The sequence below is a fragment of the Hippichthys cyanospilos genome, chromosome 19 (assembly GCF_059441005.1).
Source record: "Hippichthys cyanospilos isolate Australia breed blue-spotted pipefish chromosome 19, RoL_Hcya_1.0, whole genome shotgun sequence".
NCBI lineage: Eukaryota > Metazoa > Chordata > Actinopteri > Syngnathiformes > Syngnathidae > Hippichthys > Hippichthys cyanospilos.
The window spans coordinates 8,321,722-8,348,382 of NC_142387.1; the positions used below are offsets into that span (position 1 = coordinate 8,321,722).

The 26,661-nt window shown below is 37.5% G+C and overlaps 1 protein-coding gene across 10 annotated transcripts; it reads right to left on the bottom strand.

Annotated features, from left to right (window-relative positions):
- Nucleotides 1-974: 974 nt before the first annotated feature.
- On the bottom strand, nt 975-23,630 carry pfkpa (phosphofructokinase, platelet a). 10 transcript variants are annotated; one of them, XM_088401522.1, is made up of 23 exons: nt 23,391-23,630; nt 21,460-21,533; nt 20,944-21,021; nt 19,926-20,115; nt 19,635-19,800; nt 19,498-19,542; nt 19,309-19,417; nt 18,320-18,415; nt 17,589-17,681; nt 16,047-16,172; nt 14,846-14,910; nt 14,488-14,557; nt 13,816-13,962; nt 12,322-12,392; nt 12,092-12,179; nt 10,342-10,494; nt 6,878-7,042; nt 5,633-5,694; nt 5,414-5,525; nt 4,151-4,250; nt 3,789-3,800; nt 3,051-3,156; nt 975-1,887 (listed from the first exon to the last, which is right to left on the bottom strand). In XM_088401522.1, exons 1-23 carry the CDS (start codon nt 23,482-23,484, stop codon nt 1,731-1,733), a joined length of 2,379 nt encoding a protein of 792 aa, XP_088257648.1. In that variant the 5' UTR covers nt 23,485-23,630; the 3' UTR covers nt 975-1,730. The 10 variants fall into 10 exon arrangements, with proteins under 10 accessions (XP_088257648.1, XP_088257647.1, XP_088257646.1 ...); XM_088401521.1 differs by lacking the exon at nt 18,320-18,415 and adding an exon at nt 18,689-18,784; XM_088401520.1 differs by lacking the exon at nt 10,342-10,494 and adding an exon at nt 8,789-8,941 and having other exon boundaries at nt 23,391-23,629.
- Between the last annotated feature and the right edge of the window lie 3,031 nt (nt 23,631-26,661).

Consider the following 26,661-nt stretch of genomic DNA (forward strand, 5'->3'; position numbering starts at 1 on the left):
AGTGGAAAGCAGACCAATTAATACGCCTGTGGGAAATTGAAATTTTCTTTCAAATGATAAGATTAATTCCCTAATTGTGGCAGCACACGCGGCCTCACACCGTTAATCTGCGTCAGTAATAAGCCACTCATCGCAGGAATGGTCCTGTGCCAAAGTGGACAGCGACTGATGTAGGAAATCCGTGTCATAATGGACCCAATGAACCCGGAAGCAAAGAGGAAATGATGGTGCACTGCCGCCACCTGCTGTACATTTGTGAAATGACGCCTGTTGACAGGGATAGTCAAATGACTAATTGACATTTTTTTTCATTTTTGCTTTCGTACATGAGTTGAATTATCATTCTACTTTTACTGATTTTTTTTTTTTTTACCAACGTAAAGCAGCACCAGACCAAACAATAATAGAGCCAGCAAAGAATGTCTAACATACAATATCATAAAAAAATAATGTTAAAAACAAAAATCAATCACTTTCGCTAAAGTTTTAAATTAAACGGTCAGAAATCCTGCGATTGACGGTGACAAGTCTTGTTTGTGCCCTGCCTTTCGCCCAAAGTCGCCAAGGATAGGTTCTAGATCACCCATGACAGTAGTGAGGAAAAGATATAAAATGGATGGATGGACTGTCAGAGTAGTCATAATTCACGAATGGTTGTATTTTGCAGTGGTGTAAAGCTGCCCCCGTACACACCACTTTGTCTTGTGTGTTTTGAGCTATAATGAGCAAATCATTAGCGGCATCTATTTTGTATCATTTTTATATGCAACTTTTTCAATACACATTTAATTTTTATTTACAATATTTGTGCCTCGAGTGCATTTATAATGTAACCGCACTGAAACAAATTATGCTTGACAACAACAGATGGGAGGGTTGACTCATTAACAGAAAACAAATGAGATATTTAATGGGACTTAAATATAAAAGTGGATCATAAATGAGTAATAAGAAAAACACAATGGCTAGCTGAATAGGGTAGACATTTCAACATTTTTATTCTCATTCACGTACAACATTTTTCTGTGCATTGTCAGACAGCTACAGCAGTGTCTACAGTTAACATGACATGTTGACACACAAAATAAACTATGTTAGAAAGATAAATATTAGGACTCAGTGTAAAGCCGGGCACAGGCTGTTCTTCACTTGCATCGATGCATCTTACATGCATGTTGAGCCTCGCACAAAAAAAGAAAGGGATCCACAGTACGCCACTCCAAAAATAAAATGAAGGGTTTGGAGATGGGATGACATTTCCAGATGAAGCTAAAATGCACCTTGTTATTCCTGTTTAGGAATGAATAATGTCTTCCTTAAATGTCCGCCCCAAAGTCTAATATCCCTCTTCTTTTATATCTATATATTTTTATATTTATATCTGAATTTGGAGCAGTGTACTTGCACAGCTCTGTGCTCAGAGCCTGCCTACGCAACTTGAGACAGGGAAAGTGCAAAATTCAAAAACATGACAATAATAAACATCTGTGTGTTTGAACTTGGAAAAAAAAAGCCATTTGTGTGCTTGAGTGTGTGTATGAGCGTAGAAGTGTGCATTTTTTTCACTAGGAGCACTTCTGAGGTTAGGTTACAGATCAATGACTACGTCCACATAGGGATGCCTTGAAGGTACAGGTGTTACTGGCGTTTTTAGACAACATGTGGAGTTCACACCTCAGTTAACACACGAGCTTGGACTTTGGGGGCCGTCGTGACAGCGCCGGATGTCTTCACATGGCCACAGAAGCGTCCGAGTCTTTGGGCCGGCTGTGCACGACGTGTTCCAGCTGCCCTGAGTCCGAGACGTCGTAGCTTGTCTTGTACTTGGCGAGGATCTTCATCAGAGGGCGGAGCTTCAACCACCATTGCTCTTTGGGGATTCTGTGACTATTGACAGATGGGGGAACGTTAGTTAAAATGAGTGGATGTAACTACTAATCAATCAATTTATCTTATCTATCTATCTATCTATCTATCTATCTATCTATCTATCTATCTATCTATCTATCTATCTATCTATCTATCTATCTATCTTTTTTTTAGATACCGACAAAATATCCTATTTTAACTGGTTAGCAATTGTGATTAGCATTATTACGCTGGCAATTTATTACAGGTAATTATTGTTATGTACTGACAACTTCCTGATCTTCTTCTGGTTCTTGCTTGACTGCCCCCTACTGGTTAAAATCTGAACACCAAGCCACTATAGATTGTTTGCAGTAACAGGTAATATTTTCAGATAATATAGCCTGAGTGCTTTTGGGGAAGTACTTTATTTTGGGGAGCTCCAAGAGCTAATATTTGATCTCTTTATGTCTTTAATGAAAGCCTTCTAACTACTAAATCAGTATGTTTTTAAGCACACAAATTCTATTAACAGGTTGAATACTAGGTGGTGCACCAATACAAGCAATGGAGCCGTATGTCAAGACGTGTTTTGTTTGTTTTTGTTTTATTTTCCGTAGTACAACTTTGTTATGCCTTTTCAACTTTGCAATAATTAACCTTCCTTTTTGTTCCTTTTTTTTGTTACATGGAAGCTATTTCAAAATTGTGATATCCCCTGTGAAAGGACTGTGTAGAAAAAGGTGAACCGTGGTTATGACATAGCTTCAAGGAGGATATTTGTAGTATACCTTTTCTGAAAATTTACCTACCCGACATGATCGAAATTTTTGTCCAGCCCCATACATATATCGATGGGCGCTATCCTGCAAGTTTATGTTATTTTTTATATTTGTAGTGGACCTTTTCTTAAAAATGACCTACCCGACATGGTCGAAATTTTTGCCCAAATTTTTGGCCGCCATCCTGCAAGTTTATTTTATTTCCGTCCTCCAAACGCACCTGGTTCAAATGATCAGGATCACAATTATAGTTGTGATTAGCTTGCTGATGAGCTGATCATTTGAATCAGGTGTGTTGGACAGAAACATAAAAAAAAAAAAAAAATGCAGGATAGAGGCCCAGCTGGGATTGGAAACCTCGAAGCTATATGAATTAATTTTTGAGGAGTTTTAACCGCTGAAATGATACATCACACATACACAAAGTCCGTCTCCCCCTTAAGTTGCACCACTGGCTGGAAAATCAGAGCTCTGCGGCGCATTCCAAGCAAGCAGCAACTGTCCTCAGTGTTAGCAAAAACTCTGCCTGCAGGGAAAAAAAAAATCATACAAGTCAAAAATAGACTTAGCTTTATTTATAGGCAGCAGCCGACAGTCAACAATGGCAAAGCAAGTGCTGAGAGAACAGATGCGACAACAAAGGGACAAATAGCAACATTGAGGAAATGGGTTGCCAAGCTACAAGAAATGTGCACGTTACACATGGTTCTCTAACTTGAAGAGCAACGGAGAGATATTTTGGGAATATGACACATACTGGTACACTGCCTGTGGGATAAAAATAAGATAGATAAGATAAGATAAGATCAGCAGCCTTCCATGGAATCACAGGTTTGTAAAAATCCAATATGTAAAGTTGTTCAGATGGGTCATTAATATATGACTCTTGCTCAGGAAAATGTATTTAGTTTAATCTATGACTGAAAAGAGACCTTTGAAAAAATACCAAACAAGCAAATGTATTATTAAATTGTCAAAATAAGTCACATGGTCTGATCAATCCAGGCAATGTACCGGTATAGTAGGTTTCTTAAATGCGGTGGCTGGTGGTAAAATGGCAGCAATGGGTGGCTACAGTGGTTGTCATGGTAGCGTAATGGATGTCACAAACTAAAAAGAAGATGTCATGGAGCCAGCTTAAAAAAAAAAAAAACATACATTTACCTTCATCTTATGTCATCCACCATGCGAATATGAAATAGATAAAAAAAAAAGACAAATTTGGACTTTAGGTGGAAGTCATGCATATGTTGCTTTACGACATCATATTTCAATACATAAATGTTAACTGTGAGCTAAGGGATTTTTTTATTGGCTACAGTTGATGTAAATGACCTATAAATAATTTCCTCTTGAGCGAATAAAAATATATCAAGATGCCAGGTCGTGGCGACTCCATGACAGATCTCAATAAATACCACGCCTCACTAGGGAGGGAACATTGACAACTGTAGCATAAATCTTTTTTTTTTTTTTTTTTTTTTTTTTTTTTTTAATAAGGAAGGACATTCTGCTCTCACCTTGTCTGAATGTCTCTACCAGCTTTTTGGTCACCCACTGCATTGCCTTGGCGGAGATCTTGGTCCCAAAGTTTCGGTCAAACGGAGATGGAGCGCCCCCCTTTTCAAAACATTGAATGAGGAGGCATTCCATTATAGTGACAGCAGTTATTTTCAGCTTTAACGGATATGTAATTGATCAATCTGATTGACCCATAAGTATATACATATATTTTAGGCTAATGTCGATTTTTGTTTGGAAAAAAAAAGGATGTAAAAAAGAGATTCAACACATTTTTCGGAATATAAGCCAATGTCAGATATTTACAATGTGCATAGAATTGTTTATTTTAATTTTGTTACAGCAACATTATGCATTCAACATGGACTGGATGCATGCATGTTTAGAAATAAGAGCAGCACCAACATATTTAACATAAATCGAATGTTGCTCCAACACAATAATAACATGCCTGATTGTGTTTACTTGTGGAGAGTACTTCTATAGTGTATATATATTTTAGGTTGTGTGTCAAGTGGTGACATCAAAGTCAATTCTTTGTACAACTTCCTTTGTTGCTCCACTAATTCTTGCTGGTAACAATTAAGGATGGCTTTGTTTTGAATTTCGGTCTGAAAAATAAGCTTGTCAACAAATTTCTGCAACATATTTAAGAAAAGATCCTTATAGCTAGGATTTATGTGAAATAATGACGCCAGTGTTTTGGTGTAAACGGTTCTAGTGCATTCAATTGGCATTCAAATTCACTGGCCAGCTGATTGTGTTGGACCTTACATATTTTATAATAATAATATAAGTGAAGAATGTATGCAAAATAAGTACATTCCATACTTTTGTCATATCTTATTTTTTTTTGACCTCTTTGAACTTCCCACTGCATAATCACAGTGTAGACAGAAAACAAAGACGCTAACAGTGCATCAGACACCAACAACTTTCCGTTTTCTGTATTCCGTATTTAAATAAATGTATGTATGTACTTGTTAGTAGCAGTCCCAAACCCCAAATGTGCTTTATAATTTTGTTTCTTGCATCGCCTCACTTGCTGCAAAGAAAAGCCCGTGTCTCCTCTGGGATTTATGAAAAGAGTGTTTGATCCAGTTTTATTTGTGCTAATCTCAAGACGCTCAAAACAAAACAAAGCCCATCTGTGAGGAACTATTGACAAAAAAAAAAAAAAATGCAATCCCCCAAATAAAGAGGATGTTAAATCCTTTAGGAACACTTAAAGTTCTCAGTCAAACGGTAGTTTTGAAGCGTACCTGCTGCATGTGTCCCAGCACATTCTTCCTGCAGTCAAACACACCTTTGCCTTCTTCACTATACAACTGGTAGATGAAGTCTGTGGTGTAGTTTTCATTTGAGTTCTCATTTCTTTTAGAAAAAAAAAGTAGGTTAGCTGCATAAATTTTCCACTGTAAATGTTGTATTCTTTTGTAGTCAAGTTCAAAATGCATATTCTGCACAACAGTTTTTAATACCTGAGCACTAGGCCTCGTTGAATGCTCGTTTTCATTTTCTCTGTCAAGTGCTCAACGTTGGCCTGCGGGGAGGATGACGAAAAAAATCAAAATAAAACATAAGATGCTTTCTTGTTGATGAATGAGAAGTACAACTTGGAAGTTTAGAGACATGACCAGAGGGGTGGGACAAAATATTGACATAGTAAACTACCATCTGATACATCAGCATCTGTCACTGACGCTGAGAACCATAAACGCTAATTAGCCGGCTGTTCGTTCTTTGCTTATTATAAAGCATTAAACAGTGCAGAATTGCTTTGAGTGTGTATTTAACGGAATGTTCTTCCCTAGATCTAAATTCAAATTGAATATGAAATTTGATATTTTGTTCATATAATCAAATAAAAAGGTGATCACATCATTTTTAGTTGGTTGGAATTGGGGCTAAAAAACAAACCAAAAAAAATGAATGAATTATTATTATTTTTTGCTTTAAAGGCTATGAAGCAACAAATTAAATGAAGTACACACACACACACATTCTACACTGTGTGTGTATATAATTTATATAATATATAAAAATGCTAAAAAAACACTTAATTTTTTGTTCTAACTGCAAAATTTTCAATAGTTAATGATGACTTATCACATTTTTCAACGCCATTTCCTATAAAACTTGCAACAAATATTTACTTCATCAAATAAATAACAAATCACATTCCGTTTCAAAGACAGTTATAAAACGTTCCTGTAGAATACAACAATACTGCTGACCAAATCTGACAGTGCCCATTTTTTTCAACTTAAATTAAAACTACGTAAGAGTAGTGTGAAAATTTTTACAATGCTTATTGACAGCACAGAGAAGGGAAAAACCGGCGAAGTAGCATCACTCTGTACTGTTATCCCTTCCTATCCCTTTGACCAAACATGATAACAATCAGAATTTACACTTGAAATTCTAATTTATCATAAAAGAAATCTGGGTAAGAGATGTACAATGCTCTGCTGCAGCGCAGTTTTCAAGCTTTCCCTTCACACCGAACAGCATGTTTGAATTTGATGAGGGTCTCCCACAAGACACGTGATTGGCTCCCAGTGACGACCATCAACCAATAAGGGCAGGAGTATTTACAACTCCCAGGCTGAAGTAGATTACAACTACACATTAGTAGCGAGGGATCACTTTTGTGACATAGACTATTTGATTGAGACGTCCTTACTAATAATCGACTTGGTGTTTGCGTTGAGATGATGGCTCACCTGCAAGTCCCTGATGTCAAAGGACTCTTCGTAGATGTATGCAGCGTCCGCGCCAGCGGCGAGACCGGCTACGGTCGCCAGGTAACCGCAGTAGCCCCCCATGGTCTCGATGATGAACACGCGCCTCTTTGTCCCGCTGGCTGACTGCTTGATGCGGTCGCAAGTCTGATGCGTGCATATATGCAATGTTAGTATGGGGTAGTTTGTTACTGCACACTGGTCGGTAGGTTAGAGCCTGCCCTCACTTGTGCTACTAAATATGTTAGCAGGAAATGTCATTAGGACTAAAAATCATGTTTTTTTTTTTTTTCTTGGAAATCTAACTCTAATATACAGCATATTATTTTGTGGTCATAGGTCAAGTAAAATGCAATAATCAAACAAGCATGAAGTTGCAGTTTTATTCTGCTGTCATGCAATCTGCAGATAAAGTCGACAATGTTTTTTGTTTTTTTTTGTTTATGCTCCAAGACTCCATTCCAGCATGCTTTGATTAGAAACAAGACTAACAAGTAACATGAGCAAATTGTACCTGTCTGCAGGTGCAAGAGCAAACCCATTTTTTTGTCTAAGGCAGAATGATAACTTAAGTGTATTATATATGCACAAGAAAAGCAATAGCATAGCTCTTCTTTCAAGGCCAGCATATTGAGACGAGTCCTGCATTAAAATAACAAACCATATATCAGATTGTAAACACAATGATTGAATCACAGTTGAAATGCAATATTTGGCTTGAGTGAAGAGCAGTGAATATAAAATAATGTATCATGAATAAAGCTACGCAGAAATTCTGTCCATTACCATTAGCTTTTAATCAGTGGATTCAGAGAAAGATGGCAGTCCATTAGAGCCACTTTTTTTTTAATACCTTTAAACAAGTATACATAGAAATATATTCTTGTTGTGGCCTTTTATTTACAAATGAGCTGCATTTTACCATTATGACATTGTACACACTCACCAGGCAACAAAATAGTGTGATGGCTAATACATCAACAGTGACTGTGCAATCTATGAGCCAGTTTGTTGTTTTGTTTTAATTCAAGTATGATTCTAAAGGCGGACAGGATTTTTGGATTTAGCGGTATATATTTTCTCTTTAAGGCCTCAGATTGAGTGAAAACAGCCTCAGAATTAACTTATTTGGTGCTAGCAATTTTCTGGATCACCTTTACCTAAATAATTACATATATTTCTGGGAATTAATTTCCAAATGCTTGAAAAATATGTAAAAATACATCTTTGCGATTCAATGAGTTAAGCATCAAATTGCCAACTGTTGCATTGCCATGCACACAACAGCAAAAGAATGTGTTGTCACATGGACAGAAACTCTTTTTGTACATGTGAATAAAAGCTACAGCTTAGTATATTTACTATTAACTGTCACCTACTATCAGGTTTAAGCTGTTCTAAAGCAACCCTTTTTCTCCCACCAAATCCCACTGGGGAAAAACAAACAAACAAAAAAAAAACAGCCTGGCACTTGTCAAAAGTGTTAATAATTAAATATACCAGCTTATACAAAGCCTTCGACCAAAATGTATTTTAAACACTACACTATCAATATTATTTTATCCAATTATTTATTACAGTATTTTTATTAAAGTGCAAAAGGGTAAAACAAACAAACAAAAATCAGTAAAACAGTAAAATGTGAGGATCCCTCATTAAAATACTATTCTAATATTATGGTTCTCAAATGAGGCCATCCGAACCCCTAGTGGAACAAAAAGTCACTTCAGGGGGTGGATGATATTTTAACAAGGCTCTTTAAAGCAATGAAAGGGGCTGTGCAGTTTTCTTTTCAAACCAAGAGCAAATCAATTAGAACATGAAGCAACTTCTTGCCATATTGTGTTATAGTGACTCCCTTTGTGAAATTTGTGAAGTTATCAACTGCCTTACCTCCACGATGGCATTGAGGGCTGTGTCAGCACCAATACTTAGATCTGTACCAGGTACATTGTTACTTATGGTGGCAGGCAGCATACACATCGGGATGCAAAACTCCTCATAGGTAGCGCGTGCCTCATACAGCTGCAGCAGACACTCAAGCGCCTGAAGCGGCAGCATTTAAATAAATGCATTAGAGCCACCAGAGAGAGGCACATCCCTCTTTTTTAGAGAGGGGATCTGCCTTTCCGGCTCTTCCCGTGTGATTGGCCCTTTTAGCACGGTGTGGAAATGGACGTGAACGAACAAACATGGAGAAAACATAAAGGAGTTTGGCACGGTGTGAAACTACACCAGAAGTTCAAAAAGATGGGAAAGAAACTGCTAGAACGTATGATGGGAATCAGACAAGGCAAGCTTTGATACATTCCACATCCACAATGAGGAAGGGAAACAAAGACATCCCACATCATAATAATGAGCAAATGTATTATAAAATTGCCATTTAGCGTGTATTGAGAGCCAAAACAAGATCACAGGCATGCCGTAAAGTCTCCATCTGGATGCAATCGCAGGAAAATCCAGTTGTAGCACCTGTACCATGCCTCCATGTTCCGTTGGACGACTTACCTGGGAGGAATGGGGGTCTTGCCTTTAGGCATGGGCCGATAACCGCTTTGACGGTTTAGCATGGTGATAGAAAGCCAAGCTTTCAAAGAACGCTGATGTTGTCTATCACCGGTAATGAGGGCTTTTCTTTTTTGCCTGAGCTAACAAAAGAGGTTTTTAAACGGGTTATGTTTGGCTGTTTGTCGAGTTGACTCAAGTTGCTGCTTTAAAAATATTTAAGGGAAATTGATGTTTTTTGTACACCTTGTTGGCATGCAAGGAGGATGAGGAGGTCTTGATGTGATGCGTTTGCGTGTCTAAACCAATCAATACACTGAATTTTGATGTTGTCACTGGGAAATGATTGGACGGTAAAGGGAAATGATTGGACAAAACTTTACCGGTTGAAATCAAGTCATGTTGCTTAGCATGCCCTTTGTGCTTTTTTTGAATCTTACAAGATGGCTCTCAAACATTAGTGCTCATTTTTGTTCAAATACACATTTAGGCTAAAGCGAGTCAAACTTGCTTTCTGTAAATTTTAAGGGTTACAAGCGATAACATTCTAAGTTATATTATTATTTTAGAGGATTTTATTGTTTTTCCCAAAGTCTAGTGTGCCTCACTGGACATTCTCACTGGATGCGATATGGTTTCACTAGCGGTGATGGGTTATGGGAGCTGGTTGTCACTAGTGCTTGCAGAGTTGACTCAAGTCGCCTCTGATCATAGTTACATAGCTGTTTTTTTTTAACCCTTTTTTGTATGCATGTAGAATAAGACTGTCTTCTTCTGATATTTTTGCTCAAGGTTATCACACCGTCAGAATCTAATATCGGCCCATACCTACTCATAAATAAATTGACAACGTTTGTCTACTTCCAACAAGTATGGAGGGTGCAAATGTGCAATTTGTGTACTGCTCAGCTACTCTAGCTGCCAGGCCCGCGACTTACAGTAGTAATGGCATTCAGAGCTGTGTCAGCTCCAATGCTGAGATCTGAGCCCGGTATATTGTTGGAGACCGTGGCCGGCACCATGATCATGGGCACACAGAACTCGTCATACTTCCCGCGTGCCGTTAACAACTCCAGCAGCGACAGGAAGGCCTGCAGGGCAGAGCCGAGTTGCTTTAGTGTTTGCGCTGGGTGGCGCTTTTGCTGAGTTGGGAGAGGGGGAAGGTGCGGTTTGAGTGGGTGCTACTTGCCACAAGGAAGGGAAAAGACAAATGTGGAGGGTGCCAAGGGGAGGAGCCAAGCCGATCACAACGGAAAGCAGCGAAAAGACAGATACCACTCTACGGACACTACATTTGAGTTGCCATTACACACAAATATACAAATCTGTACAAACAATATACAGCACTTGCAAACATCTCGGTCGAAAAAAGCAGATGACACTGATAGGATTGTATGAAATGAAATAAAACTATAAACAGCAAATTATTTTTACGACTGCAAGTTCCCTTCAAATTCATTTACATATTGAATGTTTTGAAAAAATAAACATGAACGTGAATGCAAAAAACACTGAATAAAGGAGAGAGCTGTTGTGAATTATCAATAATATAACAATTACATTGCATTGTGAAGTTAACTGTCGTCATAATTCGTAAGAACATTCAGGTTTTGGCAGAGGTTCTACTTGAAAACAGAACTGACAGAATCAATAAGTATTTGCATGCTTATTCGAAGTTACTTTATAGATAAACTAAAGTAACAAAAACAAACTTAGTGGTGTCTTGAGATACAAATTTAATTTGTTCGAGACTAGCATCTCAAAGCATCTTTCCCATTAAAATAAACTGGAAGGGCTTTAATTTGTTCTTTCCTTGCCCAGAAATTGTAATTACGTGTTTTAATTAGAAAAAAAAAAGAACTTTAAGAAAAACCCTTGAAAAAGGGTCAAGAAAAAAGTACACTCAACCAAAACAATATCATTTTTTAACAGGCCAACTTCAAAAATTAGATTGTTTTTGTGCAAAACACCTAACTGGCCCAAATATTGGGTGAGTTCTTTTATTGACTCATAATTGTTTTTTATTTCTTTCTTTCATTATTTATTTAATCCAACTGTTTTAGAGTGTGTTGTACTTAACATGTACTATTACAGTATAATATGACGTTTAAAATGAATGAAAGTTGTTTCACACAAAAAGCTTCATAAAGTCTTTGTTTCAGCCTTGCTCAAACCATTATTGAATATGTATTTTGATCAGGAAAAATAGCATTCCATAATATGTAGTTTTTGACCCATAATCAGGTTATTTTAACCCAACTGTTTTTGGAGTCCATGGCACTTTAAAGTGTGGTAATGGAATCTACGTGTGTTGCTGCACCATTTGTGTTCAATCCGTAGTTTAAAGAGTGATACATAGACTCTCTTTGTGATACTAGAAATAGCAATAAATATCTTAAAGCCTTATTTTATTTTTTTAAATTGCTCACTATTTCCAGAAGTTTTGCTTATTATCACGTGAGTTAAGTTCACTGCAACCATCAAGTGCTTGTCTTTCAAGGATGTGCTTGAAAGCCAAAAGGAACAAAGCTCGCAAGTCAAGTTACTTGTATTTCAAGGCACCACTGTGACTGTCATGATGAATTATTGGCATCACATTCATGTATTATGCACATAGTAATTAAAATGTCAATATTAAAAGAGTAAAAAACGGTTGTAGGTTTAGGAGGAGAAAAATTTGCAACATACCTCAAATCCACCAATGACCAGCAGTGCGTTTATGTTGTGAGCTCGCATCTGCTCAGCTATTTTGCCGACATGCTTTGCGGGGAGTGTTCTGTGAAGGAAAACATCAATACAGGCAATGTTTGCTTAAATCCATCAATACATTCAATGTCATCCCGATTGAATCATTTGTTACCATCTGCATGCGGCATCCTTAAAGCAACACAGAAATCCTTGAGTAAGGGTGACCTTACCTTTTAGTCCCCAACAGAGAGCCTCCCTGTCCTGTCCATCCTCCAACATCAGCCCATTTAATCTCCTTAATCTGAAAGGGAGACAGTCGCAACACGTGCTTTAACAAGTTACTTTCATGACTTTTGTCCTTCTGATTGCTGTAGTCTGCGGCATATAAAACATTTCCTCCTTAGGGTCACAGAGTTAAATGAAAAGGGATTTTCTGGCACGCTTTCTTTTTCCACCAGGGGAGGTAGTGGACCTGTAGAGCACTGAAGTAGAGAAATCTATTACTCCCTGCTGGTCTCATTTTCTTCGGGTCAATTGGAGCAGCCAGTTTTCAGATAGCACAGAGTGCACAAGGGATGTTTAACTAACCAGTGGTATTGGAGACAGTTTGGTGAAGATAAATGGCCGCATTGTTCATTATGTGCTGGCCTTTGAATCAGCCAGTGTTGGCTGTCGAGGGAATTAAGGTTACTGATTGTGAAAAGGTCAGGACAGGATGAAAGAAGAAAGATGTGCAACCAGTTTTACTAAAGGAACAGACAAAAAACACGATTTACCAGATTACGGTCCAGTCACAGAGCAGATTTAATCATCTCAAAAGGTCTACTTTCCAATAGTTCCGTCATGTGATTTTTAACTTATATTTCATTATATATTTTATTATATATTATGTCATATCTATTATATATATATATATATATATATATATATATATATATATATATATATATATATATATATATATATATATATATATGGTCCAGTTTGACAGGACCAGAATATAAGAGCAGTTACCTAAAAAAGCCTGAAGATGGAGACAAAACAACACAAATACAGTCAATGACAGTTGTTTGTCATAAATTAGGAAAAATACCGTAAAGAGGGGACGAAAAACGATGCAGATCACATCTTAAGATGAAAAAAACGTAAGACAGGGATGTCGTAGACTGGGGGTCCACTGTATATTACATTATTAATGTAATGTTATTGGTTATCCTTATGTTATTCAACGAGGACCTCTAATGGACAAATTTAACATTACAACTAATTGAACTTAAAGGGACAGTCCAATTAGCCATTTTCAGAACCAAAAAGTTGATATTTGTTAATAATTAATTGGATGTGGATATTACGCACATCTACAACGAAATACATGAAAACCACTGAAAATTACATTCTGATGGCTCAAGTAAAGACCAATCACGTTTCATGAATATCACATGGCCAACAATTGAGCATTGATTGGTCATTAACCAAGCCTTGATAATCGGTGATGTCATTTTTCAGTCGACGACAAGTGACAAATGATCTATGGGCAAGGCTCACGTGATAACCAATCACGGCTCTCCTGTTGGTTCACAAGTTGAGCTCATTAGCAGAGACCAAGTGAGAAATAGTTTTTAAATGTATTAAATGTACAATGAAATCATTTAGTCATCAAATTCATTATAGACATTTTTGTTTCCATTCCAATAGTAAAATTAGTGTTCCAGTACTTAACTTACCTGACCTTTGTAGAAGCCCTCAAACCCATCATTGACGGCAAACATTTTGTGCCCCTCCGAGATGCCCACCCTGACAGCTGAACGGACGGCCGCGTTCATCCCGGCTGCAGGCGCGCCCACGTTCAATATTGCCACATTGAAATTGCTCTGGTGACAGAAGAATCACAGTGAAAAATCAGTTTAGTATCATTAAAAAAAATAAGCTGTTTTTCTATTAAATACTTCATTTGAAACCTAACATCTGGAGCTACAGTATATCAGCAAGTCGGTTTGTTGTAACAGTTAACCGCCAGGCGCTAGGGAAGGAATCGATAAAAGCGTCATGTTCTGCTCCAAGGTACACGCTCCTTCTGCCTTGATCATTACCACCAATGCAGGAGTGTCCCTGATGGGAGCGCCGCAGCACGAGCCGGGCCACGCTGCCTGCACACTTTACTGATTTTCTGTCCAAAGCTGCCTCTATAGCGAGGCATAGCAGCAGGCTACAATAGTACATTGGGGAGCTCAGCATGGAGTAAAGATGTCCTAGATGATGGCAGCTGATGTAAACTGGCTCTTCCCACCAACCATGATAAGCACTTAAATATAAATATGGTAATGTGTGTGTGTGTGTGTGCTATTGTCTGAGTTTGGCAGCTGTTAAACAGCTCAGGACGAGCTGTGATGACTTACAGTAGGCAGTTCTGATTCGGGTTTACGATGAGCCAGCAATTTGTAGGTCTTCAGGTTGTTCTCAAAACTCCTGCAGTTAAACAAAAAGAAGGTTCATTTAATTAAATTCCATCCATCGTTCTATTCTACTAGCTTGTTCAGGGTAACAGAAAAATTGTACAGCAAAAAATATTCCGACATGAAACTGGCCATATGAGTTAAAGTTCAATTTATTCAAACATACTTTTGAAAAGATTGACTGTATTGATTATTATTCTGCAGTAAAAGTGAAAATAAGGGTTTGCATGGTTATACATTATGCTAACATATTTAGCTTTATTTCTTGCAATGAAGTGAGAGATCAGAACACTTTCTTTACCTCCCACGGAGCTTAACTGCATCTTCAAATTTTTTTTCATCCATTGCCTTCTGTACCTCTTGAGTCTGAGGGAAACAGCAGGATTGAATACATTAAAGTTTCTGAACAATAAAGTACAGCCCAAGCAAGGATTTTTTGTTTGATTTGGTTGTTGGCTGAAAAAAAAATGGAAATTACCTAGTATTTGGCTGATTAATTTTAAATTGAATAATGAATAAAATAGCATTTGTTTCCTCACTATGAACTCGCATAGGTGTTAACTGTATGTGGAATTTCATCATCCACGGGATGGGCTGGTGCCTCTTCCCTGTGAATAGCAGGGTTCAAAAGCAAATATATTCTTTTAAAAAAAAATGGCATTTAGTCCTGGATTTATTTTTTTCAATATTTTTGTAAAGTTTGGCTAAAGAAAGGTCTAAAATGGCTGATGTTGAATGAATTAAGCACTAAAGTAATGAATTACTTAAGTTACAGACAGTTTGTTACTTTAAGTACTTGGGTATTTAAGTCCTAAAGTAATCGATTAATTTACACAATCAAAGAAAGTAATTGATTATTTGTGCTAAGTATTGAAATAATCAATTACTTTAGGATTTTAGTACCTAAAGTGATCAATTATTAACCCATAAGTACATAATCACTTCAGTACTTGATCACGTAATCAATTGCATAAGTACATAGTTACCTACAGCAATTGATTAGTTTAGCACTTTATTCATTTAGTAACAGATATTTCAGGAAACAGCTTTTCGCCTCCCCAAAAAATTGAAAACTGCTTAAAAGAAAGTACAAAAAAAATAGTTGACTAATAGCTACATTCAGATAATAAGTCTTTAAAATGTATAAATAATCATCAAGTAATTTGGTAATCTATTATTTGTCGGTTAATCATCGCCCCTCAATATTATGTAAATCATAAGTGTATTACTGTAAGTTTCAGAAGAAAAATGCTCGAGACTACCAAAATCAAGGATGAAGAAGCTCTACAAAAAAAGAAAAAAAAGCTTTTGCTGCTCAGTCACTTTCATTTCATGAAACGCTGCCAAAAGCTTTGGATAATTCCGTCTCAGACACAACAGCCTCTAAAAGCACTCAATGTGATTTGTCATCATTGCTGAGTGCTCACTGATATCTCTGCAATGGAGTCTTGTTCAAATTGTAAAGGTTGGAGTGTGTTGCCAGTCCAATATCTAATACCTACCATCTGTACGCATTCCATCAGAGGCAAGCGCACTGATTGGTTCCCGCACAGAGATACCACGAAAGCTGGTGTGTTAGCTGTGGTCTCCAGCAGGCAAAGAACAGCTTCCACACCCATTCGGCTAGCCTGTATGAATGGACAATCAACAAAAGTGCTGTATAATCAACATTTCCATCACTAAGTTTCGTATAGTTGTCAAAGTTTTACAATTACTATTATTGACTGGGCGTGTGCGCCTCTCTCTCTCTCTCTCTCTCTCTCGCTCTCTCTATACTGTATATAGAGATAGATATATCTATGTCTATATATCTATCTATCTATCTATCTATATATCTATATCTATCTATATATATATATATATATATATATATATATATATATATTAGGGATAAGACAACATATTAATTCCACGAGACAAGATGTCTTATGAGACTGAGTCAACAAGAAAAGAATTCTGCAAAATGTGTAATATACTGAAAAATAATGAGTAATACTGTATATATATTCCGGTTTCTAGACCACTCTTTCAACATATATAATAGTAACGAAGTGACGATCACAGAACACATTTGTGTCAGTCTACTTTGTTCAAAAGTAAGTACAAACGACAACTGTCAGGCTGCCTGGATCAAAGTGAGTAATTTGCATCAAATTGCCTCTAAAAAGTAATCTGACTATTATAGGGACACTTAAGCACTGCCAGCTAGCGGCTAAATTATGCTAATGATTAACACTGTCAACAGGTGTCTTATAAAACATCGTAATAAGGGCTTTTTTAGCATCTTGAATTAGCGATTGAAAATGAATTCATTGAAGTCATTGTCGTGACACTTTCTGGGATGAACTTCAAAATGAAGACATACCAAGGCATCGGTTCTGTTATTTTATTTAGTATGGTAAGGTTTATTTTTATTCTCTCGCCACATTTGGCAGCGTTTAGCTGTCATGCAGAGCACTAATAGGCAAGGGCATTCTTTTGAGTACCTCATGTCAAAAACAACAGCCAAAAGACCTTGATTTGTGCACAAACAAGAAATCTTATGGTGTTCTAATCTGGCAAGTACTCGTGGAAGGAGATCTCATCCTGTTCCTAATTTATAGAGTTCATTATTTTTTTCCCGTCAATGTCTTCCTCTTGATCTCGCATATGCTGTTAATCTGTTCATGGGTTTAACGTGTGACCTGAGGCTACTTCTCTTCAGACACACTTGGATTACACAGATAAAGCCATGTCGAGACTGAATCTGTGACAATCCAATCAGGAGTTGCAAGAAAAAGTTAACATTAACCCTTGAGCAGTATTTTGACCATTTTGGGATCATTTTCTTCCACATCTTTCTTGCAGTATTTTAGCCAAGGGATGGCATTCTCATGCAGTGGTGCAATAACTAAGTTGCTGTGCGATGTTGAACTTTAACATTGTTGTCACCATGCGGATGAAATTTCAGCTCCCTTGTGTCTTGTCTCAATGCTTTCCCTTTGATTTAAGATAAAAGGATTGGACAAAGTACTGCATAATGGCTAAATAAATTTTGTACATACCAGGATACGATCGAAAGCAGAAGGGGTCCCTCCTCGCTGCACGTGACCCAGGATTGTCACTCGGGTATCAAATCCCAAACATTTGACAACAAGCTGGAATCATGAAATGCAGAAATGAATCTCTAATCGTCACCACAACGATCCTCGATATGGCGTATGCCAATAGAATGTCTCCATTATTGATTTAAAATGGCATCTTATTACTGTAAAATAAACAACGTTCAATATGCAAATACACAAGCACGACACTAAAACACAACAGTACAAAAATTTGAATAAAAAAGCTGAAGGGGAAACAGCAAAGCACAAGCAAGCCATTCAAATTTTTCAGTCATGTTAGTCGTGTGCAGGGTGTGGGGGCAAGGGACTTGAACTCCACATCAAACCGGAAACACATATTTGGATGCTGTACACAACAATAATAGTGCAGGATCAGGGAATAAATTCTACAGAATCAAAACAAAAAGCCAACAATGTGGATAGTTGTTTTGATTTAATACCGCTAAATATGTATTCAGTAGTGTCCTAACGTGATGGTAAGAATAATATTAGCAGCTGTCATAGCGGCAGCATCGGTGGTGAAAGGGGCCTTACCCTACTAGAGTGTCGGAAAGAGCATTCCAGAAACACAGCGACAAAGTCAAAGCCACATGAGGGCAGCAACAAAATAGTAAAGGTCACATAGGAGGCAGTCGGAGGTCAAACGCTGGAATGCGCCACACTTTACTTACATCCTTAATACACTCAGTGGTAATTGGCTTGTTGTTACGGTCAATCGCCCCTTCGGCTACTATTATGATATTCAGCCTTTTCATCCCTGCTCGATTCTGCAGGCGTGGCGGAGAGACAGCATGACAGAAAAATTGTGAATGTGGCTATGACGTTGGCTTTCAGAAGCACAGGGACCAGACAGTGTCTTGTCATGTTTTTAGAGCTCTTTGCTAATCCTCATTAGTCTAGTGTTACAGGTTGTTTTTCCTCAATATAATGATACCATTTACTATAGGACACAAGCGACATTTGGCTTGTATCTCAGTTGGTTCCCAGCAGTCAAGGCTCCATGCTTCTGGTCTCCCCTTTCCTTGCATTAAAGTACTCACATCCTTGACATAACTAGATGTTATGGGCTTCCCGTGCCTATCAATGGCTCCCTCTGCCACTATGATTATATTCAGCCTTGTGCCCCTGGAACGGGTCTGCATCATAATAAAAACATCAATTCTCCAAAAAACAGAAAAATGCATTATGATTAAGAGAAACGCTGATAAAAATTGCTACAGGTAGTGCTAAATACTAAACATTGCATTAGATGTATTATACTGCATAAATGTAAGTAACACATGAAAAATAAGTCATTTATTTTATACTGTAAATATAACTCATTCATGTCATTAGTAATCAAACGTAGTGAATGAGTTAAGTTCGCAAAGGTAATTTAAGCGCAAGATTACAGTATAATAGTGTGCCAAACACTCAAAAACGACCCTAGAAATGTGCACATTTACCTTTAAATAAAACAGGTCTCTTTGAGACAGAGTCAAAGCTCCACAGTTCTTTTAGTATGTCACAATACTGTTGGGTGTCTGTTTGTTTGTCTGTCTGTCTGTCTATCTATCTATTTATCTATATCTATCTCTCTATATAGACAAATACAATGTGAAAATTGAGAGATTTTTTTTGTTGCAATGTTTAACATGTAAGCAACTAAAGGATGTGTTACCGCAGACAGTTTTTGACACATCTTCTCTTCCCAGCCATCCTCCGGAGGCATCTCAGGGATTAACACCCAGTCTGCCCCACATGCCAGGGCACTAACCAAGGCCAGATAGCTAAAACAACAAACAATTACGGATGATGTCTTGTGTATGACTTGAGAGGAAATCTGCTCTTAACGTGATGAAAATCTTACCCACAATGCCTGCCCATTACTTCTAAAACAAATGTCCTCTGGTGACTGAAAAATGACATGTGAAAAGATGGTGTATTTAATCGAGTACAGTGTTTGATCATTAAAAATTAGCAGGTTTACCTAACCTAAGCTCTCACCTCTGTGCGGTTGTCATGATAGCATCTACCACCTCAATGATTCTGTGCAGAGCAGAATCTGTGCCGATTGTCATGTCAGTTCCACAAAAGTCATTATCAATGGAGCCCACCATTCCAACGATATGAAGAGCAGAGTACGTCTGAACAGACTGGTGCTCAATAGAACCTGAAAAAGAGAATTACATTGTGCTCCAATCAAATTACTGAGTTCAAGAAGAACAACTGCTACTGAGTTTAGGCTAAAGGTGCGATTTGATGGAGAAAATGAACAGAAAATGTCATTCCCTGTACCTTGCTCTACCAGTTCCGCTAGCAGGCCGCTCCATTCCTCCTTGAAGAGGTTGGCTCCCGTCAGGCTGCCATCTCCACCAATCACACACAGGTTGGTGATGCCAAGCTTGACCAGGTTAAGCGCAGCCTTCAGGCGTCCTTCATGGGTGCGAAAGTCTTTGCAGCGGGCGCTGCCGATAACTGTCCCACCCTGATTATTTAAAAACACAATTTTTGACTGACTTTTTGTATTCTGTATTTTCTCTAGACGTTTAAAAAAAAAAAAAATCCATGCATGAAAAGAGTGCTGGGTGATAAGGCTAAAAATGATAATCTTGATTTCCTTCAAGCATTCGAGACAATTGAGAATTAAATCAATTTTAAATGATATAATGCGCCAAACAAACATTTATATAAAGGTTTGATTCATTTTTTTTAAAAAAAGGAAAATATTTAGGCAAAAATATTCTCATTCAAAATGTTAAAATGTGTTTTTTCTATCTTTACCAATATTTTGATAACAAAATATTTTTTTAGGCACAAATGATACCTTCATTATTTTTATTTTTTATTGTTTTTAACTTGATTGAAAATGACCGCCTGCGTTGAAGGCTAGGGTAATGACCAATGATGGCTCACCTGTTGGTCAGGTGACATTCATTAGTTGAGCCATGGTTGGTTTGGTCGTTGAGCCTTCAGCACATGTGATGTCATTTTCAGCTGACGGCAAATAAAAAAAATGTGTTTTTTTTCCAAGTGTTAGGCTAACTTGTTTAAAAATGGCTGATACTAAAAGACTTCATTTTAGACAAGATATTAACTTCTTCTTATTAAAAATGACTAAATAAGTGGACTTTCCCTACTACTACTCAGATACCTACTGCAAAGATATCTTGTAAACCAGCCATTCAGCTTCCTGCCACTTTAGATGATTTTTAAATCTTCCATTTTTAAAAAAGCAAATTATTTGAATTCTTTCAATTGAGTGCCCAGCCCCACACGAAATTAACCATTGGCATTGCCCATTGTTTTTACTTACCACTTGAAGCATGCTGGACACGCTTTCCCATGTTGCTTCAGTTATGTTCTCCCCACCATCCACCATACCTTGATACCCCTGATTTAAAAAGGAAATGTGATGTAAAATAATAGTTTCCTAAATAGATAACAAAATAAACAATATTTTTGTTGAATCTTTTGACAGAACATTTTTCCAGATGGACTGAAGATGTTATCCAGATAGGCAAAGATCATTAGTGAAAATAATGTAGACCTGAACACTATCCATGCAATGTAAACACTACATACAGTCTTCAAAAGTGGTCTGACAACCCAAGTGGGAGAAATCTTGCAAACAAGGCATCAAGTCAGTTATATAACAAATGCTGAGCAAGGAGATCCGTCAGACACACAGATGGCTCAGAACAAAGACTGTGTGTGCTGAGCACGGCCTCCTGCGTGCCGGCAAACTAACTACCGAGACTTTAACAAATTAACAACTTGGTCTCGCCTTTGCAGATCCATTATAGTCTCACAATAAGCAGTACTGACTCACCTCACGGATAAAATAAACCTTTGCTCCCACATATAATCCCATTCGAACCACAGCGCGTACAGCTGCATTCATTCCTGGAACACAAAAAAATATTCAAATAAATAAATACATGACAAACAGCTGACTAATTAAGAATATTGCACAGTTTAAATATCATTCCAAAGCTGAATATCAAATGTTGTCATGCATATGTACTATGGGGACAATCGGTCACCCAATGAGATGAATAAGAAAAAAAAAATGCTGCTTAACTCTCTTGTTATTTTGTGAATTCGAAAGTTGCTGTAAGCATTGAACACGCATAATGTTTTGGTAGAAAACATACATTTGGCTTGTAATGTATAAACAACACATTCAATAAAAATGCCACAATTTTGTTCATTTTCTGCATTTTTATCTTTATTTCTGACTTAAAACCCAGAGGTGATTATTGTTTTTCTTTAGAAATGAATACATTTGATTAACACATTAAATTCTGATTACCGGTATATGCAATTCCAATTTCTGCTTTTTTTTGCATTAGCTTTAATGTTTTAAGAGAGAAACTGCTTGAATTCAGCACATTTGTTTTTGTTTGCATTCAATAGTGTTTTTTCCCTCCGAGGATATTTTTGAAAGGCAACCATATTTGGTCAAAATGCTCCAGTGCTCCTCCTACAGTCTCTCAGCTACTACTCCTGTGGTCAGTCCAAAAGAACTCAGTAACCACTAAGATGGCGCGATGTGACTTGAATGTCAATGGTAAGTTTATCAAACACTGACATAGCTAGGGAAATGAAAAGTTTAGACCCATAGCAGCCACGACAGGAAATGTGGGAAATAAACAATCAGACGGGAGGTTTTCCCAACAGGAATTGGCTGGTGCTGTTAGTTACTAGGCAACACAGAGGCCATTGAGGCAGTACAAGAGAGAAAAAAGGAGAAATCAGGTAGTTTAAACACTGTGGGAAACCCATTCTGCGTGAATGACGCTTTCTGGTGCAGTGTGAGTGAAAGGGCCAAGCCACTGCGACATAATGCCTTCTGACACTGGTTTTCAGCTCTTGTCAGCCATGCATATCCTTTTTTTTCTGGGCACAACACTGTAACTGCTGTATCTGCAGTGCAGAAATCCTAATCCCGGATGACATCCTATGTCCAGTGGGGACCAACACAAACAGGTTTAAACTGTACTTAAGTAGTTAGGTGCATTTTTATATATGTATAACAAGGGTTAAATTGATTTGGATTTTTAGATGCTACTCTTTTTTTTCTGCTTAGACTTCAATAAGGAGTTAATTATGAGAGTTACGGTATTGAGGAGACGAGCCAGTGTCCACGTGATCAGGGTTTCCTCCCTGACGTCACCAACATGTTCAGAGAAGCAGCCGGGTTGTATGCGCCACATCACGTACACAGGATGAGGTCATTCCACAACAGGCTCACTCGGGGGACTGCAAACCTCAAGTGACAAAACCTAACTATTGACATTGACATTTTTACTATTTTGTTCATTGTCCATGAAGCGAAGAGGCCGACCACAAAAAGCCACATATGCTCTGTGACCCCGTTCAATTTTGCATTGAATGCAAAGACATTTCGGTTGAAAATGCTTGAAATCGAGGAGTGAATTATTGCTGATTGTTAATAGTAAATTCATAATAATATACGACCTTGAAATCACTAAGATGTCATCGGGCGATACGGCAACAGAAGAATGTCAACAATAGCAAGAGGTGTCACATTAGCATGCTAACTAGTTCCTGAAGAATGAATGAATGCAACGTAGACAAGCTGATTAATTAAATGCTGCGCATTTATTGATAACACAATCGTTTTATAATTCGATCATTGAATGGGATGTTTTAACAGTCTCTAAAGCGATTAACATGGCTACTGTCATATTTGATATCGTTACTGCACGGTATTGCACTGCACACTGTATACAGTACCTTGAGCATCCCCTCCGCTAGTCAGCACGGCGATGGCTTTTCCAGCTCCAGAAAGGTTCTCAAAGAAAATCTTCTTGGTGTCTGCCTGTGCCATCTTCACCGTTTATAGTTATATATAATCCGATGCAACCGATGAAATAAAACGAATTGAGCACGATTTTATTTAAATTGTACCGAAATGACCGTGAAGGGCAGCGAACAACCGCCCCTTTTCTTTCTCCCTGTTCCGCATCTACATGGTCATTCGCATAGCTTGAATGAGGGTGGTGGTGATTGGCTTGCGTGTCAGCCAATAGAATCTTGAAGCAAGCTTCCTCTTGGCTGTGAGAACCAATAAGAAAGAAGGCTGGCCGGATGCCTTTTGCGATGACTTTGATGGGCCTTGTTAACAGGAACGCTCAAGAATGTGGGCTATTATTGGTCATCATATTCACAATTGACAAGTGTGAAGTAAATCAACCAAACCCTTTAACTCGAAATAAAAATCAGGTGTATTGTACACACCGAAAAAAACGATTGGGATCTCAAGGGTGATTTTGAAACAATATGGTCAAAGACTTTTTTTTTTAACCTAAAATTCTTTGCACGAGTTAGATTGTACTTAGCTGAAAACATAGTTCGAAAAAATAATTAAACTACTCTAAAACTTGACTGTTTTAGTACATTAGGATGGAAACATTACAGTCAAGTTATTTGTTAGTACTGTACTTGCAGATTATGTGGAACAACATTATTAGTAGCGGTTGTTTTTGTAGTAGTACTAGCAGTGCCGTCTCTGCATTTTGGGCCTAGCCCCACTAGATGGCAGTAGTGGAGCACTGCAGCCTCAAAAACTGTCTTCTCTTCATAGCGTAATATATAAATAATATCCTGAATAACATTATTAATGATTATGACTACCAATTATGTTACCAAGGCAACTCCGCTGTAAAGGACAAAATCCGCACCTTCAACCTAATGGTTCAAGAGGAACATGGCTAACTGTGCGATTACAAAATCGCTACATGGACTACAATGGGATTCCAAAATAGAAAAAGTGGATGACATCTTTCAAGAGAGAGGGACAGCGCCCACGATACTGAGGAAAACAAACAGTGCAGCAATTCTGAAATTTGTGATACCGTGGATGTGATGACCTTCGAACACAACAGCTCATGGACAGCACACTTTTCAGTAAATTGAGCAAATCATTTCCATGTGCTGAATTTGAATGTACATGTAAAATCTGCTGTACAGTCACTCAGAGTTGCAAACTGACAACACCCTATCTGTTGCAGTTTATTCATGATGAATGCATGATCTGAAACTTTGTCACTGCTCAAAATTATTATCACAACTCCAACGACAGCATCTGAGTCAGAAAAAAAAAAAAAATCTTTTCAACTCAAAAAGTGATCAAAGACATTTACAAGAAGCCCAATGGGCCAGCAGAGACTTATTGCACTCACGACTGTATGTTGTCCATTTAAATGAAGTGGATTATTGGGTTTTTAGCAAATGGGTTTTTGACAAGTTTGCCCAGATGAAAGTTAGGACGCGCATCCTTTCTGTTCAAGAAGTGAACAACTCTGGTGAGTGATACTTTCTTTTGGAATCTTTTAAAGCTTTTATTCATGGTATTAATTTGCAAAGCTATCTATATAAAGAATTGTGTGCATGAATTGAAATAGAATTTATTGAGTAGGATTTGCTGCTTGTGTTCACTCTTGTGCCCCACTCAACTTTTCATCCTAGACACGCCACTGAGTATTAGTATGTGCACAGTCCATGTCTTTGGGTCATCTTGGAACTTTGCAATAAATATTATAATTATTAGGAATTATTAGGAAAATATTAGGAATTATTAGTAGTAGTAGTGGCAGTAGTAGTAGTAGTAGCAGCAGCATGTTTGACGCTCGTTCTTTGCATAGGTTACTCTGTACAGTTCTTGAGTTAAAAGATTAGTTGCAATTACTTTTATTGACCACAAGATGGTAGCACACAAAAGCCTTAAGAATGACTGGTGGTTAACCGGTAGCAGATGTCTATAAGGGAACTTGTTGATATCTATAAACACAATTTTGGATAGTAATGTAATAGAAATGTTAATGGAAAAGATGTTTAATATGTACGATACAAAATATTCTGCATTTTGCTTTACCTGGCATTAGGAAAATATTTGATATATTTATGTATGTATTTTTGTTTAAATAACAATGTTGCATGGAATGATGGATTTGTGAAATATCAGATAAGTCTTAATTTATCGATTAGGGAGCTTTATGTGGCATCATAGTCGTACTATCTGCTGTCAACACGTGAATTTCACAGTTTTGATAATGGAATATGACTATTTTATCTCCACGTGAAAAAAACGAAAACAAAATGAAGCATATACATGTGTTTTGCACACACTTTCATCAGTTCTTGCAAGTTATTGATGTTACAGCATTTTAAAACTAATTCATTTTATGAAGAAAAAAATCATATTCTGAAATTTTTTTGACAATATGTTGACAAGTTAAGGATTTAAATGTTAGGTTCAAAGGCCTTGTGAGAATCATTTCTGCTGGCGTCCACATTGCATAGTTGAAGACGTGGATGTGAATGTGATTTGCAGTTTATCTATTCAAGTTTGCACTTGCGACCATGTGAACAATGTCACCTGGGATACATTGCGCCAACAACACTAATGACAAAAGCAGTGTATAAAATTGTTTATTCTGAAAGGATGAAGAGTGCACATACTAAATTTCCACATCTGTTGAGGTAATTTCCAACAAGCCACATGGACAAGGGCAACGATAATAATTTTCATGAACGTCAAAGCTGAGCAATGTCAATAAAGGCTGCATCCTAGTATCTCAATCTGCCCATATTGACATTCATGAAACCTGTCCCAGGTGCCAGAGGATAACCACGCTTATTTCCAAATGACATTTGCTGCATGTAATTGAGTCGCAAACCTGGTCTCTCATGCATTGTGCGGTTGTGACTTGTATCCCTCGGGAAATCATGTCCCAATTTCGCTGGGAATTGTGCAGTAGGCTCACATTGATTGTTTACTTATTGGCTTGGAGTTGTCATTCAATTTAGTCTTTTATGTTGGGATACTGTTTACGCAGCTGGTCTGATCCTAAGGGAGCAAATTAAACCAACTTGAAAATAGAATAAAAAAAAAATAGTTATCCTAGGTGGTAAAAAAGGTCACATTTTGAGCGGGAAGGACCATTTTTAAGTTGAATTAAAGCTGTAATGATAGCATAAAGAGATTGCATGGCATAAAAGTAGT